This window comes from Amphiura filiformis, chromosome 15 (assembly GCF_039555335.1).
Source record: "Amphiura filiformis chromosome 15, Afil_fr2py, whole genome shotgun sequence".
Taxonomy (NCBI): domain Eukaryota; kingdom Metazoa; phylum Echinodermata; class Ophiuroidea; order Amphilepidida; family Amphiuridae; genus Amphiura; species Amphiura filiformis.
The window spans coordinates 52,428,822-52,453,991 of record NC_092642.1 but is presented as its reverse complement, the minus strand read 5'-3'; the positions used below and the strand labels follow the sequence as shown (position 1 = coordinate 52,453,991).

The 25,170-nt window shown below is 36.0% G+C and overlaps 1 protein-coding gene across 1 annotated transcript in view; it reads left to right on the top strand.

Annotated features, from left to right (window-relative positions):
- The window catches only part of LOC140171826 (phosphatidate cytidylyltransferase 2-like), a 38,193-nt gene that overhangs the window by 8,919 nt on the left and 4,104 nt on the right, over positions 1-25,170 (top strand). Inside the window, exons 2-10 of the mRNA XM_072195159.1 lie at positions 2,827-2,954; positions 7,988-8,084; positions 9,996-10,175; positions 10,816-10,876; positions 19,011-19,069; positions 20,729-20,867; positions 21,612-21,712; positions 22,946-22,993; positions 23,843-23,947. Coding sequence (XP_072051260.1) covers positions 2,827-2,954; positions 7,988-8,084; positions 9,996-10,175; positions 10,816-10,876; positions 19,011-19,069; positions 20,729-20,867; positions 21,612-21,712; positions 22,946-22,993; positions 23,843-23,947 — 918 coding nt within the window. The remainder of the gene's footprint in view (positions 1-2,826; positions 2,955-7,987; positions 8,085-9,995; positions 10,176-10,815; positions 10,877-19,010; positions 19,070-20,728; positions 20,868-21,611; positions 21,713-22,945; positions 22,994-23,842; positions 23,948-25,170) is intronic.

The following is a 25,170-nucleotide window of genomic DNA, read 5'->3' as shown; positions in this document are numbered from 1 at the left end:
CGGGATATTTGAAGCGTCTTCCCCAGCGAAATAATGTGCAATCATTTGCAAACCGCTCGCGATAATAATACGCAATATGGACAATAGGCCTAAGTCCGAGTGGAGTGGTTGCCTTTTATTATTGCGCGTACCATGGGTCTATCAGACGCGTGCCACTTGAGCTCAATACCTCTCAGTTGTTGACAAGTGTCCAATCCGATATTGCGTAACATCCCGCGGCATAGCTTTGTGCTACCATATTTGAATTGAAACGGGGGCGGGGCTTTCGTAATTGACATCGGAATCACCGTGCTTCGTTGAACGAATATTTGGAAGTGAGATCTCTAACAGATTGGACCAGTCGAGGAATCAGCGCTCAATGGACTTTCGCGTCACTTATATAATACTGAGTATATTTCTATATTGCTGCATGGTTGACTGTGGTGGGTGTAATTAGTGGCGCCGATTTGTGGATGAAGAGGAATGGGTTTTGGCATTGAAGAAAATAAGGGGGGTAGAGGACTTTGGCATTTTTTTTCATAGGGCATTATGTAATTATTTATTGTTACATTATCCAGAGATGGAACCGAACCGAGACTGGGGGCCAGTCTAGTGTGAGTGGTAACAAGGTGATTTATTGATTTACACCTCCGAACCAAGCTGAAACTTGAATACATGTACGTGCAATTACATTGTGGAAAAGATAAATTGATGACAATTTGCCTGACAGTTTGCTACTTCGGTTTTTATATAATAATAATAATAATATTTTATTTTTATATAGCGCAATACATCAAGCGATCACAAAGCACTTTACTCAATAAAACAAAGTTATAAATGTACAAGATTTTTAGGATTAAAAGACATAAAAACAATATTTTAGAAGGCAAATATATATAAAAAATACCAGAAACAGCGAAAGATACACAATAAATCAATCAAATAAAAGACCTGAAACAAAATATATTGCAAGAGGGAAATGCATGAAGCATTGGAGATCGAGAACAAGACCGACAAATGCAATATATTGAGTAAAAGTCAAAAACGATGCCAATGTGATAAAACACAAAATAAAAGCAACATACATGACATGGCCTACCAAACGAACATTGCAAATGTTGCTTTGAAAATCAAAATTACCATCCTCCAAAATGCATATTTTCACTTTAAAAAATTATTATGACAAACATGAACATAACATAAATGCATTTTATTTTTTGACCAGTGCTGTAACATACTTGTGCTGTGTACATGTATGTGGGTAGTGGCTGTTAGGGTGGATGGGGAGGGGTGTACAAACATATAATACATGTATGTTAGGGACCATTCACAACCACTTGTTAGGGGAGGGCTTGATGCAAAAAGGGGGGGCCCTTAATTTTTTTTACCCTCCTAAGGGGAGGCCTGAAAAAAATTACCGGTACCACATATTTTCCAGAGAAAATTGAGTGTATCGGCCTATGCTTTTCTATGGGGTTGACCCATAATTTTCATGTCGAAAAGGGGGGCCTGAAATTTTTGAGGTTTGAAAAGGGGGGCCCTGAAAAAATTTTGCGATTAAATTTTTTTGCATCAGGCCCCCCTAACAAATGTTTGTGAATGGTCCCTTAATCTGATTGTAAATAAGATCTGTGCTATTACTGCTAAGACATTTACGTCAGAGATGTAGGAAATTTAGCTAAAAAATCTTTTGATTTTGATTTTATTGGTAAAATCTGGAAGCAATTCACTCCACAACATTATCAGTCATATATTATCAGTCAGAAATCAGCTTGAAAATATTATATGAACGCACACATTCAATCTCTTGTATCCTCTAAAACCAGAAGCAAAGTAATAGCATTATTTATTTTCCTTTCGACAATAAGTGGAAAAAGCTATTTCTGAACATTCATTCACCTTGACATTTTTTATTAGTAATCAGTAATACGGTTTAAAACAAAATATTTACAACACAAAAAAATTATTGTTGATAGTATTATATAAATTGAAAATAGGAATGTGTTTCTTTTTTCGGCAAGTGACAGAGGAGGAGGTTTTAATTTTTGACGTCAAAGCAGTACAAGCATGTTCACTCAAAGACTGCTACTGTCTGCTGAAATTGCATATTACTAGTATTGTAATTCCTGAACCAAACAGCAGTGAATTTTGTATAATAATATAAAGGCGACTTTTTAATGCACTTTATAAATTTTGACTAAAGGTACTTTGAATGATCTTGAAAGGAAAAGACATTTATATGATGATAGTTATTTTGAATCCATTCCACTGGGCTTTTACATGGATTCAATACTGCCTGCAGACTGCAGTCATTGAAAACATATATGCCTTCAAACACAGGCCTATGGTGAAAATCAGTCCCTGGGAACTGGATCACATAGCCTTTGGCATTGGTAGTACATGCCATAGACTTTGTGTTGCGATCATTTCGATCGCGGTGCAGAACTCAACAGCGTGATCCAGTTGACATGGTGATAATCAGATTACATGTGACACTTCGCTGGCGAATAGCAAGCGAGTACATGTACTTTGGCATTCATGAATTAATGGTTCAATGCACATCAATTTTGATTTGTGGAACAGATTAAAAATGAGGTGTGATTTTCAAATTGTTAAGTACAGTTAATTCAGAAATTAAGGTTTTAAATTTAGGTCACCAATATTTAGCATGTCAAAAGGCGAGCCATTTTTTGGTACATCAAAAGAGGCAATAAATTTTTCCCATTAAGTGGAATTCACCCCACCCCCAAAATTCTGGAGAAACCTTATATTTCAGAGCCAATTATTCAGCTAACATAACATTATTTTAACATAAATATTACATTTTCTTTTCTTTTAATTTTTCAGAAACCAAGTGACCAAACAGCTGATGGGGAGACAAAAGAAAAACCTGCACCATTGCCGGATATTCAAGAGCCACCAATCCCGGCACAGAAAGATGTTATTCCTGAAGTCCTCAAAGGATTATCCCCTAGGTAAATGTCTGGTGGCCGAGTTGTGATATTTTGCTAGTGATGATACTTGGTCCAATTCCATTGCATTCATGTATGAAATTCACAGCTTTCAGTATATTAACCCTATAATGGGCACTCCTCCTAAAAAAATTTCAGCAGTAAAATGGTGATCATCGTGATGGCAATGAGTAAAATGACCAAAAACAGGACGAAAAAATTGACAAATGTGTCTTTGCCCCCTCACAATAAAAGACTGGCTATACGGCTGATGGGCACAATTAGACCTTTCCCCCTTCTTCCCATCATGCCCTATTCCAGAGGAAACATCGATCCACTGTATTCTCATCTCCCTGGGGATGTAGAGTTCTGTAGATTTGCACTGGTGCCTTAATCAGAAAAAAAGAATCTTCTTGGCTAAATTATGCAGTTCATGAATCTTCTTTGCAATGCAGTTCACTAATAGTATTTGGCAGTATTTGAGCCCCTCACCAGCACACGTGCATGGATTTTTCTAGCATGCATAATTTTCTCTACATTAAGTACATAATTATACGCAATATATTTTAATGTATCATTCATGTATTGTACCCAAAAAAACAGGTTGCAAAATCTGGTGATTCGTGGCATGTATGGTTTCCTTATGGTCACTGGTTTTACCATAATTATCTATTTTGGTCCTGTGGCTTTAATAGGACTGGTAAGCAGTGGTATTAGTGAACCAACGTTTGTCCATATTAAAAACAACAGAGAGGTGGCTTGCAAGGTGTTTTTTTAAATTAGAAATATTTTGCATACTGTAGATAGAAACAAGCACAAATGATATGAACATGAGATAAGCAGATGTAAAAAGATTTGATAAAGTTTACGAGATTACAATTTTTACATGACACAAATTTCAAGAATAATATTATTGTTTAAATCTTACTACTTAACAATATTATTCTTTTTAAATTATTCTTCAAATAAATTAATTACATAGTAAACTGATTTGTAATTCATTTGTCAAGCCTTCGCATTTTAATTTATGCTGAAAATCCCTTTCTCTGAAATATTTCAAATCGGTTTTGGGTGAAATTCAAGTAGTCTATTTTTGTAAGTGTATACCACATACATGTACATGTACATGTAGGATGAAAAGTTACCCGATTAGTCAAACGTAAAAATGAATCTTGATATTTATCTGATTATCAAACCGATAAACTCATCAGTTTTGCTAAAGTGGCCAATTGCATTTTAAACAGAAGTTTACTTCTTAAAATTATGTTCGTCAAGAATTTTGTGTGTCTCATTTTCATATCAAAGATGCAGGGGATAAAATTTAGCAACCAACACACTTGGTCGAAATACAGGCTAAAAATGGCTGCCTTGTGGCTATTGGGCTGGCTTTTCTAGTTGAAATCCATACGTGTACCCGTTATGGAAGACATGACCTTACAGGCTGGGTTTCAGAAAAGAACGGCAGTCTATTGCTCAGATTAACACAAGCGCCCTGTTAATGAGCGACATACGCGGAGCTTTGTGTTCACTTCAAGGGCGCCAATCTGCATCGACCAACGATTTGTCGCACAATCCGCCAATCAGATTATCGGTCTGTTGCTATGATTGTCAGACGATTGATTCAGCCAATCAAAACCTCACATCCGTGTTTACACTCTGCACGCTCTCAAAATGTAAACAAGTGCCGTTCTTCTCTGACATAAACTTTAATCATCCACACAGGGAGTGTGAAATTCAAATGGGGTTACCTGAAAGGTAACTGGGTCAGTCCATATCAAAACAGATTGAGTGTACACCCACCCTCTTGGATTTTGCTCTCCTTTGGCTCAGGGGTACCTTTCATGGATCCCTAGGTGAGGTCACAAGAAAAAATTCAAATTCCATTTCGTTTGCGAATGGCGGGCAATCAAAGTTTGGCGACCTCGACCAAAATTGGGAATTTAAGGGTCCAAATGACAAAGTGCTCTCTTTGAGGGCACTTTCTTCTTAATTGAATCAGTTGTGATCCTCTTTTTGAATGTGGTCACTCACTGGCTGTGTCTGAAATACCTAATGCCAAAAAAGATAGAGTTCGGAATTTCGTTGGGATTTCAGAGGGGGTGAAAATCAGCACTTCGTTCTGTTCAATCAAATTATCTTGATTTTGAAGGACCCATGATAATGTCACAGTGCACTTATAGGTCCTAATTATGTTCAGAATGGATTAACCATATGCCAATGTCTATGAGCAATTCAAAAAAAGAGAAATTTCTAGACCCCTACAGAATTTTAGGCCACCCCTAAAGTGGTTCAGCCACAAATGGCGCTTAAAATCTGCAAATTTTGACCCCCAATAACTTTAGGTGTACACCAGATATGAATTTCTAGTCTTTTGCATCTGAAAGAATGTAGTTTAATGTTACTAGGAACATAAGATTTGTTTTGTATTTTTTGTGTTTTAGTATTAAGTTGACGCTTTCAAAAATAGTCATTTTTGCCTAACATACCATGCATACAGGATACGGTACAAAATGTCAATTTTAGTATGATATTTTTTATATTTTTGATCACTTTATAGCCATTTGTATTATTGATCCTGATATTTCAAGTTGCTTTTGAGTCAAGTAATAAGAAAAAACTACTTTCTAATCCTCTGTATGGATTTTTAAGGGGGTCAAAAATGCACTTCCTGGCAACGATGCACATGCAAAGTACAGGTTATGGGGGTCAAATTTTCAGAATGCTCCCAATTATGTCAAGTAATATATCAAATTACTCGTATGGTCATGAGGATTCCAAAAATGTATAGTTTGTTATGTGTCAGACTTTTCAGGAGGGCGCTATGACGAAAAATGTTCATAGGTCAACGACCTTTTTTTTTTTTTTTCATAGTTAACAACGTCTGATTTTGGTAATTTTGGTGTCTAATTATATATGTTTTCTTGCATGAGAAATACAACTAAGCAAATTAATAAACTATACAAGGAACCGATGACCCTCTTTTGCAACATGGCTGCCAAAAGCATCCATATTGTAATAAGGAGGTCATTGGTTACTTGTACAGTTTTTTAAGTTGCGTAGTTGTATTTCTCATGCAAGAAAACATATATAATTAGACACCAAAATCACCAAAATCGGACGTTGTTAACTATGTAATAACAGGATAAATAAGACAATTTGCTATAAAGTGATCAAAAATAGAAAAAGGGTATGTTGAAATTGACATTTTGTACCCATAACCTGTACATTATTAGTCAAAATTGGGATTTTTGGGACCATCAACTTAGTATCAAAACACAAAAATACAAAACAAATCTTATGTTCCTAGTAACATTAGACTACATTCTTTCAGATGCAAAAGACTAGAAATTATATATCTGGTGTACACCTAAAGTTATTAGGTGTCAAAATTTGCCGATTTTAAGCGCCATTTGTGGCTGAACCACTTTAGGGGGCCTAAAATTCTGTAGGGGGTCTAGAAATTTCTCTTTTTGAATTGTTCATAGACATTGGCACATGGTTAATCCATTCTGAACATAATTAGGACCTATAAGTGCACTGTGACATTATCATGGGTCCTTCAAAATCAAAGATAATTTGATTGAACAGTACGAAGTGCTGATTTTGACCCCCTCTGAAATCCCAAATAAATTCAAATCAATCTTTTTTGGCATTAGGCATTTCAGACACAGCCAGTGAGTGACCACATTCAAAAAGAGGGTCACAACTGATTTAATTAAGAAGAAAATGCCTCTCAAAGAGAGCGCTTTGTCATTTGGACACCTTAAATTCCCAATTTTGGTCAAGGTCGCCAAACTTAGATGGCCCGCCATTCGAAACGAAATTGAATTTGAATTTTTTCTTGTGACCTCACCTAGGGGTCCATGAAAGGTACCCCTGAGCCAAAGGAGAGCAAAATCCAAGAGGGTGGGTGTACACTCAATCTGTTTTGATATGGACTGACCCAACTGCATTTGCAATCTTTACGTGACCCCATGTGTAGAAGATTAAGGTAATGTCTTCCAGGGGGTGTATGGATATCAACTGGAACAGTCCATTACTGTACATGTATCTTACCAAGATTGTTGTTGCAAGTATGGTATTGATTCTTTTTCAGATTTGACACTTGCTGATAAGTGGCCAAACATGTTTGCATGATTTTTGAAATAAAATGGAGCTCCATAAGATGCATAAAATGTAATATCTTTTTGTCAACTGGCAAAGTACTATACTGCTAACCTCAGAAATCAGAGAAATGAAATCTTTTAAACATATAATATGTGATGTGATCAAGCTAAATGAGGCGTTCCCTAATATTTATTTTGAGATAGCCAATAATAGTATTCAAATTCCTTTGTATTCTAAACACATTCTCTGAAACTGTAAACTTGTCCTACATGTAATTGTGATAGCATTTTCATTGAAATAGTGCTCCGAAAATAGCATATATTATTTAAAACCTGAAATTTGATGTTGCTTGAAAACAGACTCGTTTTGCTTGAACCCATTCGCATTAGACATATTAATCATGCATACATGGGCTGCATAGGTAGTGTCCTATATAATGTTCAGTTCAAAAGCTTTCCTGTCAGAATAACCTACACGATACTGACGATAGTCCGTATGCCTTCTTCCTCAAGGCAGTAATTTAGCCTGATATTTTTTATTGTATTTTATTTATGTAATGATGATAAGTATATAAGTATACTTTCAGAAAGAAAATGATGTTAGAAACCAAAACTAGCATTACAGATTCTTGCAAAAATGGACAGTTTTTGAGAAAATCACAAAAAATATGATTTTTACTTGACTGCCTTGAGGAAGGCATATGGACTATATAATGTTTCATCTTTTGTATTTCAGTTTGGGTTACCTCTTTTTGTTGCTACCTGTTCATGTTGCATTTCCATTTGTCACTCTTGCAGTTTATATTGAATTCACATTCTCTCTGAAATTCCAACCTGCTTCTTTTTTTTTCAGTAAATGTCACAACCCCAAATCATAGCCCTGTTATTTATTGCAGCAGCACCAATAACATTGCTGTGTTTTCTGTTTGTTTCTATCTGTTTTCTCTGTAGATGGCAAAACTGGATAATAAGGGGAGTGTTCACATGGGCTATGATATTTGGTTATGCTTTCTTAATTTATATGGGACCAGTAGCACTAGCAAGTTTGGTAAGAACATGACGTCACTGTTCTTTAAAACTTTGTAACTCCAATAGCTGCCATGTGTGAAATATGTACAATAAATATATTGTATTGTACATATTTTACACAGAGCAGCTATTGGAGTTACAAGGTTTTGCCAGAACAACGACAATAATATTTCTGGCAAGTTAACACATCATTGCTATATCCAACAGATTTGCCAATGGGTTATTCCAGTTGAAATCCATACACCCTGTATGGAAGACATGACTATATAATCTCCTACACAGGGGGTGTACATTGTAAATTTCAAATGGAGTATGGAGTTAAATAGTTACCCATTCAGGTAACCTTATTTGAAATTCATACTCCCTGTGTGGAAGATTAAGGTTATGTCTTCCATCTACAGGGGGTGTATGGATTTCGACCGGAATAGCCCAATAAACTGATCGTATGCAAATATACTTATGGAAATATATTCTTAAACATCTTGCTGTTGGTGATGGAAAAGTTTCCCCCATAAATGTCTTCTTTCAAAAATTGCAGGCACTTTTTCAAAAAAGCAACATGTCATGTTTCAAAGAATTCTCAAATTTGAACAAAGGCTTGGAATTGAAATTCTACATACATAATGTTGCTGCCGGTAAAATGTTAAAAAAACAAAAAAACAAAACATTTAAGTTGGTGCACTCTGCGGCATATTTTGTTACAGTTTCGATGTGAAATGGAAACTTATTGTATTACCATGGCACACTTCCTGTACAGCACATACGATACATTGTGACTACATGAATACCTGTCATGTTCGTTTTCTCTGCAACAATAGTTGTTGAGATCAGTAAATTATTTGACCTATATATCACATAATTATTTCATGACTACAAAATGAAATGCAACTTGCTGAAGTGTGCCGGTAGAACAAAATCTGATGGATGTAACTTGTGTTTTTTTAGTAAACAATAATGTCATGTGTTTAGCTTGTTTAGAGTTAGTTTTAGTAAATCAGGTTTATGGTTATATAACCTCACCCTCTTGGGGTATTGTTTTTCTTAGTTTTGGTAGCTATTCTAATAATGTAACAAGAATTAGGTCATGGATCATTAAAACATGGAATTTTAACAGAACATTCACAGTGATTTTTAGATGTGATAAAACACACTGTTAACTACATGTAGGATCATACTCTGGTATGTGTGTGCAAGTGAGTACTGTTCGGTGTATGTGGAGGGGGCTTTTGTAAACACTGGTAAACAATGACACACAAGAAATCTCTGTAAATGCAGATGCAGACAAATTGGGGACGTCCACAGTTCTTGGACGGTGTTTCTACTTCTTATTTGAACACGGCATTTAAAAGCATTATGAGCAATGACCTCAGTTGGGGGTGTAGTGTCAGTCCGCACTTCGATGGTAAAAACTTAACTATGCTCCATGGTAATACAAAAGAAACTCACATGTGTCCACAGTTGGAAAGTAAAAACTCAGTAGGGTGGGTTGACATCCACAGCTGATGGTGTTTACATGTAGGTGAGGGTGGGGTATGTGTGGAGGGGTGTATGTTTGGGTGTAGGGGTGGTGTAGCTGGATGTGCATCATGAGAGAGTACTACATGTATTTGAGAGTATATGCATATGTTTATACAAATAGTGTTACAGCTTTTTAATTCAAGTTATTGGACAAATCTTAATATTTCAAAATATACTTACAATTGAAATCGGATATCTATCAAAATTACTCGGAATATTGTATACTATTTGCCAAATTGTCTGTACGGTTATTTCTATTTAAACATATTCTTCAACAAGAATATATAAGTATTGGACGCAAAGGTATTTCCCATATATTTACATGCTTCATATCTGATAGCCTTGCAGTTGTACATATATACAAATGTATCTTATGTTCATTTCACCATGTTTACTTCTTATTTTGTTTCAGATCATCTTAATAGAGATGATGTGCTTTCATGAGATCATCAGAATAGGACACGCTGTCTACAAATCGGAAGGACTGCCCTGGTTCAGAACACTCAGTTGGTACTTCTTGCTGAGTGCTAATTATTTTGTCTATGGCCAAAGTCTGCAGGACTATTTTGGTATAGTATTGAGGAGAGAGTTGGTTAGTATCATGAGTAAAATGCCTCTAGTCTGCCCTACTAAGACAAGGGCACAACTGATGATTAATTATTTTAAGATAATTGATGAAGACTGATTAGTTTCAATTAAATGACTATACATTTACATCAATGTACAGAGGATCGAGGTGTTCTTTGATCAGCTCGTAATCGGCGGGAATTATTAGGCTTTTACCACTACGCCGAAAAGTAGACCCATCTTAAGAGTGATATAGATGATCCGCCTGTCTATATTTTAGAAATTAGACAAAGTACAGGTTTTCAATTAATAATTTGTAATACTTCTGGCGAGATGAGATGTCACAAGACAATTCTCGATATTGATATTAATCCACGATTACGAGCTGATCAAACTAAAGAGTTATAACAGTTGAGTTTGAAATGAAGAAGTTACCGGTATATAGCTATTATTTTTTACTGCCCTGATTATTGACCAGATCTGATTATACTTTTTTTTTCAAATTACATAAATGTTTCCCACTTTGTTGAAATTATATTTAGCAATAAATTAATGAAAATGATACATTATTTGAACTTTTCAAGATTGGTAAGCTTTTTTCTGTTACACGATCCAACAAGCATAACACTCATAGTCATTTGTATATTTTCTCTGTTTTACTACAGGAGTTTCTTCAGCCATTTATTGATTATTATCGTTTCATCTCATTCTGCATGTATATGTTTGGTAAGTTGTTATTTGCCAGCGAAGTGGTTATATAACTTCCTGGTAACTGGATCATGCACCATTTTGGAATTGATAGTACATGCCATAGACTTTGTGTTGCGCTCATTTAAATTGTGGTGCAGAACTCGAAAGCATGATCCAGTTGACATAGTGATCATCGGATTACACGTAACACTTCGGTGGCGAATTGCCATCCCATTTCCTCATTCTTAGTCAGTGGGAGTGGTCTAGTTCGTAGACACATTTCTGATTGGACAATCGCATGATTTCGGGTGCCGTCTATCAGGCCGTAGACGACCCCACGTCATCATGCGTCTTGATAATGTGTAACACGCGTGTAGAGTGCGAGAATGTATCGCGCTGGATGCGTGAGACTAGTGCGGAATCTGCGAAGCGCTTAGCAGTACGCGCAACAGAATATGTGAAGTTGTAAACAAGTTTCGTTCATTTTATAATGAGGGGAGTTTTTATGACGGTAACTTAGTTTTTGCTTTAAAAAATTGTTTACAGTTGTTAAAATAATATTTAACTGACTAAGAATGAGAATAAGCGATAGAATTTTTATTTTGCCTATCCTCTACCTATGATGATACAGGCAGGTCCAATATTTTTATCGTAGTGGATACGGCTGCGCATCAACTACTCAAAATATTGGACCTGCCTGTCGTCTATCACACGGTAGAGGATAGGCAAAATAAAAATTCCTATCGTTATTCTCTAAGTATTAGGCTATTCTTGTTGAAATCCGTTCACCCCCTATGGAAGACACTGTTCACTTTACACTCCAGGGGTGTAGATTTCAAATGGAGCCACCCATCCAGGAAATTCACACTCTCTGTGGGGAAGATTAAAATCATGTCTTCCATGGGTGTGTATGGATTTCATCTGGAATAGCCCATTATTTTTTGGGTAACTTTTTAGTACCCTCCACAGGAAAGGTTAATGTAGTTGTCAGTAAGGGCATAATGTTGCACTTGAAATGCAGGAAGGTCATAAGTGTTTTGTTATTATAGTCCTCTTGCTCTATGAAAAAGGAATAAAATCTAGGACCTATTACTAGTAATTATCCCTTTGGTCAAATCCACTCCCAGCTGGACAAGCCCACCCCAATGATAAACCACAGTAGACAAGCCAAAAGATAGAAAATTGTTATGTAATAATGGTATTATGGCACACTTTTCACACTATGTTGAAAGCTGTATCAGCAGGGGCTAATTGGAAAGATTAGTGGTTTTGATAATAATTCCTTTTTCATAGAGCAACCAGACTATACTTAGACTAATTGGATTTCTGGAAAGGGGGCCTGGAGAAGCCATCAAGGTGCAATTTTTGTTAAAAGTTTTACACACTGATTCAGTGATTTTGATGGCTATTTTGCTTTTACGCAAATCAGGAGGTCAAAACATCAAAACATTAAAATTATTTTTGATATCCATGATTTTTGGATTCAGCATACCCAAATTGACTTTAAAAGACAGATACTGCTATAACAAAAATCATACTTGAAGACTTACTTAATTACTTTACAGAAATTCAACTACATGTAGTCTAACTGTGCACTTAAAATCTTCTTGCATGTAACTAACGATGTGAAGAACATTTCCAAAACTGTGATTTTTCCAATGTAGTGCTGTTATTTATACAAGTAGAGAAGTGTGTTGGCTGATAGAATAGGTATGGTATCTCATTGACTGATCCAACATTTGTCATGACTCCTTTTACGCAATAATCAATATTTGTGCATTGACCAGTCTACAAATCCATCCCGGAGTAGTGATGGTTGATTAATGTGATCACTGGCAATTAATAAGCTTATTGAAAGTACATGCACAGTGTGCATACTGTAGAAAGGCACAAATTAATGTTGCATGCATTCCTACACCTGGAAATTTGAAGCTAGGATAAGAGGTATAGGTAACTTCTTGACATTAAAGCCATATTATAATATTTGCTGAGGAGGACACCCTCAATATTTTTTTTACACAATTATATTGTACTTTATTAAACCAACATACCCTGCAAAAATCAAGACTCTCTAGTGCTGTAGTGTTGTCAAAATCCAAGATTTTGAATTAAACGCAGGAACCACTGTTTTATTATTACAATGGAATTAATAGTTGAACGCATACACGATGTTCATAACACTACGTACATGGCGTGCGGCACAGTGATCTACACAACAAAGGATCGTACCATAACACGACCGAAGGAATGATACGCAGTATTGGCGAGATCGGCGCTGGTAGTGAATTCCAATTTTCTTTGCTTTGCCTTAATAGTTATTCGGCTCAAAAATAAAAGCGGATATATCTGACAGTAAAAGCTAACATTTTATGGCAAAGAAATGCTAATCCATTTTGTATGAAAATGTTATAATATGGTTTTAACTCTTAACACAGTGGTTTTTGGCCATCGAAAAGGAAAGAAGGAATGAAAAAGGAGCAAAGGTGCATGAACAAAGAAGTTGGAGTTTTCCCACGGGTTTTGACCTCAAGACTTCATGCATGTGTACTCATTAACCCTAACTCTGTAAAATCTAACAAAGCAAACCCACTGTGTATTCATGCATCCCATGTGATGCGATGATGGAATCACTCTTACTCCCCATTCCAGAAAAATACAGAACTAATTTTTTTGGATTAACAAAATATTATCCAGTTTTGCCAAATGAAACATAGTGAAATCCTAATCCTTTAGTTAGTCCTATCTGGCAATAAAGGTCATATTTTAATATTTGGTTGATTTGCGGTAAAATGGTCCAAAAACATGCAATTTTGCATGTTTTCTTACAATTGTAGTGAAAAAATTGTAAGACTTGGCACAAGTCTAAGCATTCAAAATCTTGAGTACAGGCTAAGAGTTAGCTCATAATTTTAATATCGCATGTTATTTTTGCTAATGGTTATGAAAAAGATTGGAAAATGTGTTTTCCAAATATAAGAATGCATAACTTGAAATTAGTCTTTGTTCAAGTCTTTGGGCCTGATTGTCACAGAATACGAAAAAGGTCGAAAAAACACACTAGAAACGCATGTTTTTGGCCCTTATTTCCAAAAATTTGACTGTTATTGCCAGTTAGGACTAGCTAAAGGATTAGGATTAAGCTATGTTTCATTTGGCAAAACTGGATAATATTTTTTTAATCCAAAAAAATTAGTTCTGTATTTTTCTGGAATGGGGAGTAAGAGTGATTCCATCATCGCATCACATGGGATGCATGAATACACAGTGGGTTTGCTTTGTTAGATTTTACAGAGTTAGGGTTAATGAGTAGGGAACTTTGTGTAATTGTCCTAAGTTTAAGACAATTGTGCACAGAGCAGTCTGTCATGAATCTGAGAATATATTCTTGCATTGAAAAATGGTCATACAATTTATCTTACAAGTATATTCACGATCTACCTGTGTACACAGCACTGTGTCATAGTTGGCAGCAATATAGGGTGTATGCTTTGATGTTTTGCTTTACATCATGCACTATAGTTGCACTGTAGTTTCTCATTGTCAATAGTACCACTTGCCAATTAGTTAAATGACGTAAATTGCTTGAACTTGGGTTTGTTTTGCAATATTCTTCACCATGTGCTATCCACATGTAGTCCTTCTAAACAAACAAAAGCGCTATTGTTTACTCAGTTACTGTCATATCGTTCAGCATACAAAGACAGAGATAAGGTAGAGATTAGCTTGGTATATCATAGTTTATATAATGACAGGGATTTAATTGTGTCACACTTGCAAAATACAGACACGTCATGACAAATGTTACATAATACTACATGCAGTATGCATGGCTTTGAAGAATCACAATTTTGAGAGAAATAAAAAAATTTATTATCATTCTTGGAAAGCTATAATATATTTATCAGTCCCAGCTACTTAGAAACTTAGTATTCAGGAAAATTATTCTGTAATGTGATGAGTCGCATAAAGCTACACTTTCGCTTGTCAGTACACCCACAGATATTCATTATATAGTCTGTGGTGCACCAGTCACACAATATACGTAATAATAATAATAATAAAAAGGCATTTATAGAGCGCAAGTAACAAGGTCTCAGTGCGCTTTACAGTAAACTCATACTCTACAACAGCAAAAAAGATATATAAAATACACAGAGAGCATTTTTAAAAATCTTACACTACAGAAATTTATCCTAGACAAAAGTGATAAAATACGCAAGACCAATATATACATAAGTCATGCAAGTAAGAACATAATAAAAACAAGCTAAAAACAGATAAAAAGTCAGAGTCAAGATGGCCAGCATCGACACAATTGCACTCAAAAAACACATGAATTAAACTTGCAGGTATTTCACAGAAAATAAATGAGTTTTTAGCCGCGTCTTGAAGACTGTCACAGTTGGTGAAGAGCGAACAGTGAAAGGCAGATTGTTCCAAAGGGTGGGAGCAGCAGGAATTCCAGATAGGAAAGTCCTGTGCCTTGGCCTTTTGGGCATGCTTGAATTCAGCTGATGCTGGAGGAGTATGTGTTCAAACCTGGTGACCTCACTCATCTTAGCATACACTGAGCTCTCTACTTGTCAGCGTTTATGCACAAGCTCCCTTTTGTATACACTCCTGGAGTGCACAATCGTTTATCTCCATTTCACAGAATGGAATTAGGTGCAGGTGCGCAGACCAATCGACCCTAAATGCTCCCAAAATGAGATTCTCCCCGCAAACGCATGCTTTTTAGCACATTTCTAGCAAAGCATTAAAATCCTTTTGGAAAGGGTATTACCTAATTTTGAGATTACCGTGCAAAGGGTTGATTGTATGCTAGTTACCCTAGCTATATAGTACATACAAGTCATGCAGAAATGAAGTAAATGCAGTACTTGAAAAGCCCTGCTCAGTGCGCTTATTAAGATGTAATGTTTTTGCATCAAATAATATCACCTACTTGTAGTTGAATATATATCAGCAGGTAGATATGGATTTAATCCTGTTATAATCTGGGTATATCATGTATGTAGTAGTAAGATAACAGTGATTTGATTTAACAAGTACCAATTGCAAACAGTTCTATTTTGGTAGCATTTTAAACATTAAATGATGGATTTCATCATCCTATTGGCTATTCCAGTTGAAATCCATACACCCCCTATGGAAGACATGACCTTAATGTCCCACACAGGGGTGTTTATTTTAAATGGAAGTCACCCATTCTGGTAACCGCATTTGAAATTCCCATTGCTTGTGTGGAAGATTAAGGTCATGTCTTCCATAGGGGGTGTATGGATTTCAACTGGAGTAACTCATTATATACTTGTGGTACAAAAACGTCTTTGTCTCTTAAGAAGACTGCATGATGCTATGTAACTCGTACAAATTTTAAAAAGCACAATGTTTTGGAATACCCAACTTACCCGGGGGGGGTACTCAGTACAAATGACCATACGGGGACGTGCCGCAAATATGGGTAGCATTTTCAGCCTTTTGGTATATCAATGGCCCCCTTTTTCAAAGCCTATTTTGACATATGAATGGGTCCTTTTTCCAAAATTTTCTCAATTTTTTCGGAAAATAGCCCAATTTTTCCCTAATCTAGCCAAAATTTTCAAAATTTTCCCAAAATTTTGGGAAAATTTGTAAAAACTAAGACAGTTTGGGTTAAATTCGGCCGAAAATTTTGACTTTTGGTATATGAATGGGTCCAAATTTCTTGAAAAATTGGTATATTTATGGGTCCACTTTCAAATTCTCAGCGGCACGTCCCTACCAAAACCAAACTTGAGTACCCCGGGCCAACTTATCACTCAACACTTGTGATGTGATCAAACAAAATCAGGTGGAAACCAGGGGCGTTTATTCTTCCGTTAATCGCCCCCAAAGGGGAGGGAATAATTTTACCCCTTTGGGGAAGAATTTTGCATTTTGAAAAAGAAAAAAAAAAAAAAAAAAAAGAGGGGAAAAACAGAAGAAAGTCAACAGGATTCAAGGAAAATTAAAAATAAAATTAACTAATTTGGGGGAAAATCTATAACTGGAACATGTATTATTATGTTTTATTGTATTTTTGGAATGAAATAGATGGTCACTGGCTGGCAGTGACTGCTCTACAGGGTGGGTTTATTCATCAAGTGTCATTTAGGGAAGAATTATAATGGGTACGGTACATAACATTAGCATGTTTATGTAGTGGTCCCTTGGCTTTTACCCATTCCCATCCCAAAAATAATTATTTGAGGGAAACCATGGACTTTATCATAAAACAGGGAAAAGTTGGGCAATAGTGACTACTGGTCATACATGTACTATAGGTAATAATGCACAGTTTGCACACTAAGATTAAGGGAGCTCTGCTTTGCATATTTCATACAAAATCCATTTGCTTTTTAGTTTGGACATCTGCCTATCTAGGGAAGCATTTGGGATTCTAAGGGAAGAACCATCAATTAGTTAACAGCTCTATTGTCCAAGTTTATCTTCCCTTTTAAACCTCAGCTTCAGATCCAAATCCTTGATTATTCTTCCCTAGATGCAATAGTTCAGTGGCATTCTCCGAACTCTGCAACAGAAGAATTTTAATTTTTATGCTTTATAAATCAGGGGCATGCGAGTCACCACATGTATAAAAGAGCTGAAGACGCAAAAACCAGATAGCAAAAAGCTCAAAACACCTAGCAAAAAGCTGCAATTTGGGAAGATCCTATACTTTTATACAGAGCAAGTGTACTGGTACAAAAAAAAGCTGAAAATCAAAACAAAAAAGCTGAACTCTCACACCCCTAGTAAATAATAAATCACAGCTAGCTCTGAAAATAATAAAGAGCCTAGAGGTGTTTACCAGCCTGTCTTCCCTTTGAACCATAATAGTCATTAGATGCAATGGTTTATTGTCCAGACTGTACCATCTAGGAAATAATTTGATGTTTTTAGGGAAGACAGAATAGAACAACTCACAACACATCTATGTTCAGTCAGGGAAGGGAGGGAACAAGAAAATAAGGTAAATTACATGTAGATAGCACCCGGGGAGGCACTCGAATATGAAAGTGACATACCTGTGCCCGCCAGCGTATGAAACTAGGGGTCTATCGGTGTGGAAATTTTCAGAAAAAAGGGGGTCATTCAGTGTTGGCAATGTAAAAAATGGAGTGATTTTGTATGGGAGCGCCTAAAATTTCACATCATTGACAATCTAAAAATAGCTTTTTACCCAATTTTACAGTATAACATAGACAAAACTCATTTATTTTGCTCAAAATGTGTGTGAAGTGCGCTGAAATTTCAATTTTGAGGACTAATTGTTCAAGAAAGGGGGTCATTCAGTGTAGGCTACTGAAAAAACCCAGGGTCATTGGGTGTAGGATTTGCCAAAAATAATGGGGTCTTTTCATGGGCTCATGACGTATGTATGTCATTATATGGGAGTGCCCCCCCTTCTCCCCCTCCCGGATATAGCAACCAACCTAAAATTTTCCCTTTTGGTCCATTTTGGGGTTTTCAGTTGGGGAAGAATCTGGGGACGGATGTGACACCGCGCGGTAGGGTGAGGGAATAATTTCAATTTTCTGGAAGAATAGACACCCCTGGTGGAAACTTCAGTTTGCAGACATGGGTGGAAATGTTTAGTATTACTTATGTAATCCCTTTGTTTTTGTGATGACTAAACATTTAAAAAAACCTTTCTGACTATAGATGATAGAAACAGATTTTCGGTGAAATCAAGCTAACAAATGCCTACTTTTAGGAATAAAAAAATGTGAAATTTGATTTGATCTGACTTCAGACTGATTTTGCTTGATCACATCACATTTGTGACCCATCACATCAAAACCGACCACTTCACGGCTGGCTTCATTGGCAGATAACAATTAAAGAAGATTAAAAAATATAAACAAAATAAAAAGAAATTCATGCTTGTTTTGCCTCATAAAACATTTTTACTCTATCTGATTTCAACAAGCAAGGTGTCATTTTAAAGCTTAAAACAGCAGTTTACCCCAGTGTTTAAATCTCCATTTTCATTTCTGAAGCCAAATGGTTGGTTTTGATGTGATGGGTCACATTTTATCTTGAACAGGATTTGAAAGTTAAATTCTGAACACTTGACCTTTATCAGATTTTGTAGGAAATGACTTTGTTGAAATTTAAATTTGATGTTATCTTTTTCTTTTTCCAGGTTTCATCTTATTTGTGCTTTCCCTCAAGAAATCACATTATCTTGTGCAATTTACTTTGGTAAGTATCAAATACATTTGTGACACGATCGAGGGAAATGAGTCGGATGTCGCTAATATTGATTTTGAGATATTGGCAAAGAAAGTGTTAAAATTATTTTGTTTTATATTGTTTTCAGCGATTGATAAATTGATGTAACTTTGCAAAGAAAAGTCGTATCAACATGGGGTTTTCAGTTTCAAAAAGCTCTAAATGTTCTCTTTAGAAACATATGTAAAACTCATTTTCGACCAGGGTCGACATGTGACTCATTCCCCTTGATCATGTCACATTTGTGTACATCCATATCAAAATGATGCACTTGTTCGCTACATGTGTCTCATTTCACATAATAACTAGGAATAAATACCACACTCCATCTCAAGTGGAGGTCACTTAAAACCATCCCCAAGTCACATGGCTAAGGAATGTTCTCTGTATTCCTAAACCATGTGACTTGATTTTAAGTGACCTCCACATGATATGAGTCTGTTATACCTAGCTCTTATGAAAAATAAATGAATAAATGTAGATATTTATATAGCGCTTTATGCCGTAAACAGCCTCAAAGCGCTTTACATTTATTCCGCCGTCATTAGAATATGTCGGAACCACGTTTGCAGCCTACAAGTGGCGCAGGGTCCATCAGTACAACGACTGTGACTACCCCTAACAGCTTCCCATTGCACCTGGGTGGGGTGAGGCAAGCGAGGCAAAGCGCCTTGCCCAAGGGCGCAACACGGTGGTGGGACGGGGAATCGAACCCACGCACGTCGAGCAAGCTCTCAGATTATGAGTCCAAGGCTGTAACCACTGAGCCACCGTGCCCTTGAAAGTTTTAAAAAAGAGACACATGTAGCAGCCGACAAGTGCATCGTTTTGATATGGACGTACACATTTGTGACCATCCAACACAAATGAGCCCAGAAGTCGGCCCTTTGTAAAGTTGAGTTTTTTTACAGATTTGGAAATTATACCTGAAACTTTAAAATGACACTTCAACCAACTTATTGTACGATATCCTGAAATGATGCCTAACAACAGAGCACAACACTGAGAAAACTGCACTTAATTTTATTATTCCTGTTGAAACCAGCTCCAGAAGATTAGTTTTTAGTTTTTGTATAGCTGGGTAACTTTGCAACTGCACAAGAGAAGTATGAAACATTTCAAATTTGAAATTTTGCACTGTAGTTCAAAATCACATTTGCCAACTTCTGGGCTCATTTGTGGTGGATGGTCACATATGTGATGCAGCACATCAAATGGGGGACTTTGCAGGTGAAGTCAATTTTGAGTTTTAAAATGACACCTCATTTGCTAGAATTGATCAAGTTATTCATATTTTATGAGTGAAAAAGTATCCGAAATTCTCATTATTTTCTATATTTTTTGCTATCTATTTTAGTCTATATCTTGAAAGCACACTTCCCCTTTTTGATGTGCTACATTCACATTTAAAATGCACAGTTTTGCAGCTTTTTCAATAAAGGAGTCCTCAAAATACTAGCTTGATCTCATTCCATTATATGAATTTTTGATATCCTGCTCCAATTATGAAAGTATGTAAATAATAGTATCTTCTTCAGTTATAAAAAGACACCAATTTCTATGCAGAAGTCACAATGATATTTTATATATTTATATGTACCCAACTTTGTTTGATTTCTCCTTGTACAGTTTGGTTGGACACACATCGCATTGTTGATAGTAGTCACCCAGTCTAACTTAATCGTTCAGAGCTTATTTGAAGGTCTAATATGGTTTATCACATCAACAATGTCTGTCATTTGTAATGACATTATGGCGTATATGTTTGGTGAGTAGTAAAAGTAATATCATTTGACAAAGTAGCTTAAAAATATATAAAATTTTTAAATGTGTATATCGGTCTTCTCTTCTGTAACTCTTTAATTAGTTTCAACTTCTTCTGGACTAAGATTTAGGAGTGAAGTATATAGTGTTTCCATATCTGCTGAGGCCAAGTGGATCATGTCTTCCATGGGAAATTTCAAGTGGAGTAGCGCATTATATAGCCTACTAGTACTACTACATGTAAACAGTGCTGTACGGTGCGACCATTTTAGGCGCATTGGCGACTAGATTTTTGCTGATGGCGACTAATGATTCAATCCCTGGCGCCAATGGCGACCAACTGCTGAAGCTTTTAATCACCAAAAACAAAACATGTATGTATTTGTACATGTAGCATTCAAGAGTACGAATGTATGCTATGAATATGCATTTATCATGTCTCAATGGGGACTTCCTGGAAAACATATAGGCCTACACTGTACATGCGGCCTATGAAGTATATAGCTTTCGATGGGAATATGTAGATCAGAGTACAGCAGCTATGAACATTCAATGTACATGGCTGTTCAGTTGGCACCTGGGAGCAAAATGTGGGCGCCTAAATTTATAAAGTTAGGAGCCATTGGCTCCTCAATCAGTTTTTGCACCGTACAGCACTGCATGTAAATGCAGTTGATATACAATGTATGTGTTACCAGCTAGTTTGGTGATCAATTACTAAATGGCCTCTAATCTTCTCTCCTAACAGGTTTCTTCTTTGGTCGTACCAGACTAATCAAGCTGTCCCCAAAGAAAACATGGGAAGGATTCATTGGTGGAGGTTTCGCAACAGTTTTATTTAGTGTCTTTGTAAGTATTAGTATTACTCTTTATATACCTCATCTAAAGATTCCTGCCATCTGATTGATTAAAAGCGCGGGCATAGTTTTGACTATGCCCGCAAAAGTAACTATTCCCCGGGCATAGTTTTGTGTGTGCTTTGTTCCCAGCGTAAATGATATTATGCACACGTTAATGTTTTTGCGCACTATAATTACGCGGAAATCGCAGATTGTTATCTGTGCCGTTCACATTGAATCTATTAATTTCTCTTCCCAAAATCGATGCTTTTAACCAAACAGATGACAAGAATCTTTAGATTTGGTATATAAAACAAATATTGACTGCTTTTTATTCGGGGCATGGTTAAAATTATAGGCCCGCAGTGATCTCAAAACATCTCAGATCACCTTGGGCCTATAATTTTAACCATGCCCCTCATAGCAGTCAATATTTGTATACTATGATTACTACAACTTCATAAGTATAGGAAATTTGATATAGCATTTTCAACCAGAATAATGCAGTTAATAGGCTGTTCCATATGAAAACCTGGGAAGATTTTGCAGGTAATTGTGTTTTTGTAAGTATCACCGAGTAGAATTACCACAACTTGATAACATATTTCCTGTCATAATCAGCCTGGGTTTACAATGTTTTGAAAGCATGGTATTTGTTTGAGGCTAATTTTTAATGAAATATTCCCCATGTAAGCTTAAAAATCACAAATTATGACTCACTTCCAGTTGTTTCCGGATTCAAATCTAATATGGCATCACCAATGTAAAGTTTTATCAACTTGAAATTGAATGAATTGGACATAGAATCATTCAAAATTACAGCTTGATCAGCTCGTAATCGGCGGGCCTTTATAACATCGCGGATTAATATCAATATATTTTCTTTCAAGAATTGTCTTGTTACAAGTCGTCAGAAGTATCATGAATTATTAATTAAAGTCCTATACTTTGCCTATTTTATTCAACACACACAATATAGACCAAACAGGTTCAAATGTATCACTCTTAATGTGGATCTATTTTTCGGCGTAGTGGTAAAAGCCTAACATTTCCCGCCGATTACGAGCTGATCAAAGTATAATGCAATTTTCACAGTAAAAGTATTATGCTGTAATGTAATATTTTTGAAAATATACTGGCATGGCATTTTGAGACAGCAGGCAAAAGTTGTTACGATTTGCTTTAAAAAATTTGTTTTAAAAAGTTTATATAAGTTTAATTTTTTTAAATTTTGTATTTACAGTTGGTCAGACTACTCGCTCCATATCAGCTGTTTTCATGTCCTGCATTGGTAAGTATCATGTAATGGGCTATTCCAGTTGGAAGCCTTTTACCCCTTATAGCGGACATGACCTTAATCTCCCGCACAGGGGGTGTATATTTCAAATGGAGTCACTCAGTCAGGTAATCCCATTGAAATTCAGACACCCTTTGTGGAAGGTTAAAGTCATGTATTCCATACGGAGTATGGGTTTCAACTGGAATAACTTCATTTCGCACCAGAAACCAACAAAATGTACATTGTCAGAGTTTCAGCTTTGATGAATAAAAGCTGCAAGAGCGCATTAAAAATTTAACTGGCTAAAATGATAACAAAACCTTTGATATACATGTACAATACTTGTAACCAGATCTGATCCAGTTAGTATTAAAATGGTGTAATGTAGTTCAGACACATGCCAAAATAAAATAAAACAGGAGAAAAAAAAAGACATTGCCACCAAAATAATTTAACACTCGAAGCAGCTTTTTGAATAGGGTTCCTTAATTTTAAAAATCATTTTAATTTAAATTGCGATTTAAGTTATATGATTTTTTTTTTCAATTTAAATCAATTTGCTTGAATTTTATTAATCATGAACAATTCAATGTTGTTTTGGTTAGATAATCATCTACATTGGCCTATTTTTTATGATTTCAAATAATCTATTTGAGTGATAATCATTTGTTTGATTTTTATTTCGTAATTGGAAATGCCAACTCTTAGGCATTGTGTTCAGCCAATTTGGAGTGCATTTTCTTTAGCTTGTGTTTACACCCACTTCTTTTCCCTCCCTCTACTTTATCATTTCTATCAATTGTGAGCCTTTCTGTCATCTGTGAGTGCTTAATGATTTGCTACTTCCCTTTTACTTTACAGTTTGATGATGAAACTCACACTTTCAAGATGGAATGCCAAGCAAGCTATATCTTCATTGACAAAGAATACACAATACCAGGGTTTATTCAAGTTATTCTATCCTTGGTAAGAATCTTGCCATGCAAACATTCCCATTCGTAAAGTACTTCCAAGTGTTGTTGGTGTGGAACCAAATTCATTGTCATTACAGAATGTACAGTGGTAAAATGACGATAATAATATAATATACATGCGATAGAAACTGATATGTTTAGTAAACAAGATAAACGAATGCCTGCAGAATATGACACCAAAATGATAATATATGATCCAGGTTTGCTGCTACCACAATGAGAACATAAATTTGGATAAGATAACCTTATTATTTATTTTATTTATTAATTTTATGTAAATTTATTTGTATTAGATTATAATATATTGTGATATATACCTTATTGTTTGTAATAAACGCTCCCCCTCTAATAAACGCCCCCCCTCCAATTTTTCTGTGAAAAATTGACAAAAATTCCATGCTATATCGTGTGAGTAAGCTTAAAACTGGCATCAGTCAGTCAGTCTTGTCAGCATGGTCAGGGACGATCGGTAAATTGCATGGACAAAACCTTTTATGACTCACACTTCCATCCATTCCATTGCCTAATTATGGTAGAATTTCGCTAGATTCTTGCTTGATGATGTACTTACGGGTGTAATTTTGATGTACTTACCTCGAAAATGATATTTTCCATGTGTGTCGCCATTAGTATAGCCGTAAATCCCTCTTTTCTACAGGAGTACCATCGGGAAATTTAACACGATTTTAAAGTTTTTTTCACTGACAATTCATCTTCGATAAACGCCCCCCTTTTGGAAAAATGCAACGCCCCGGGGCCTTTATTACAAACAATATGGTAGGCACTGAAAAATATTGCAGAGGGAGAATTTAGCTTGAAATATGCTAGGTCCATGTCAATTCATTTTTATGTTGTTGATTGAGGTAAAGGGGACGAACCTGTGTTCACAGGCCTGAGTGCCCATCTTTCTTTCAAACTAAAAGCTATTGGGCCTGACTCCACCATGTAATGTTGCTGACGGGATGGCCTGTTACCTTTCCGGCATTGAATAACACCTGGTGGGGAGAGGCAATAGGGATGAAGAGCATTGCTTGCACAACATGTTGATGCCACAGGGACCCGAATGCATGACCCCGAGCTACATCAAAATTATGAGTTAAAGTCTAAGACCACTGTGTAGTAGATAATGCTTTTCAAAATATTTTTTATGCCAGAATCATGTTTTTATACAAATATTAACTGTTGATGAGTGTGATGGTCGAAATATAATCACGA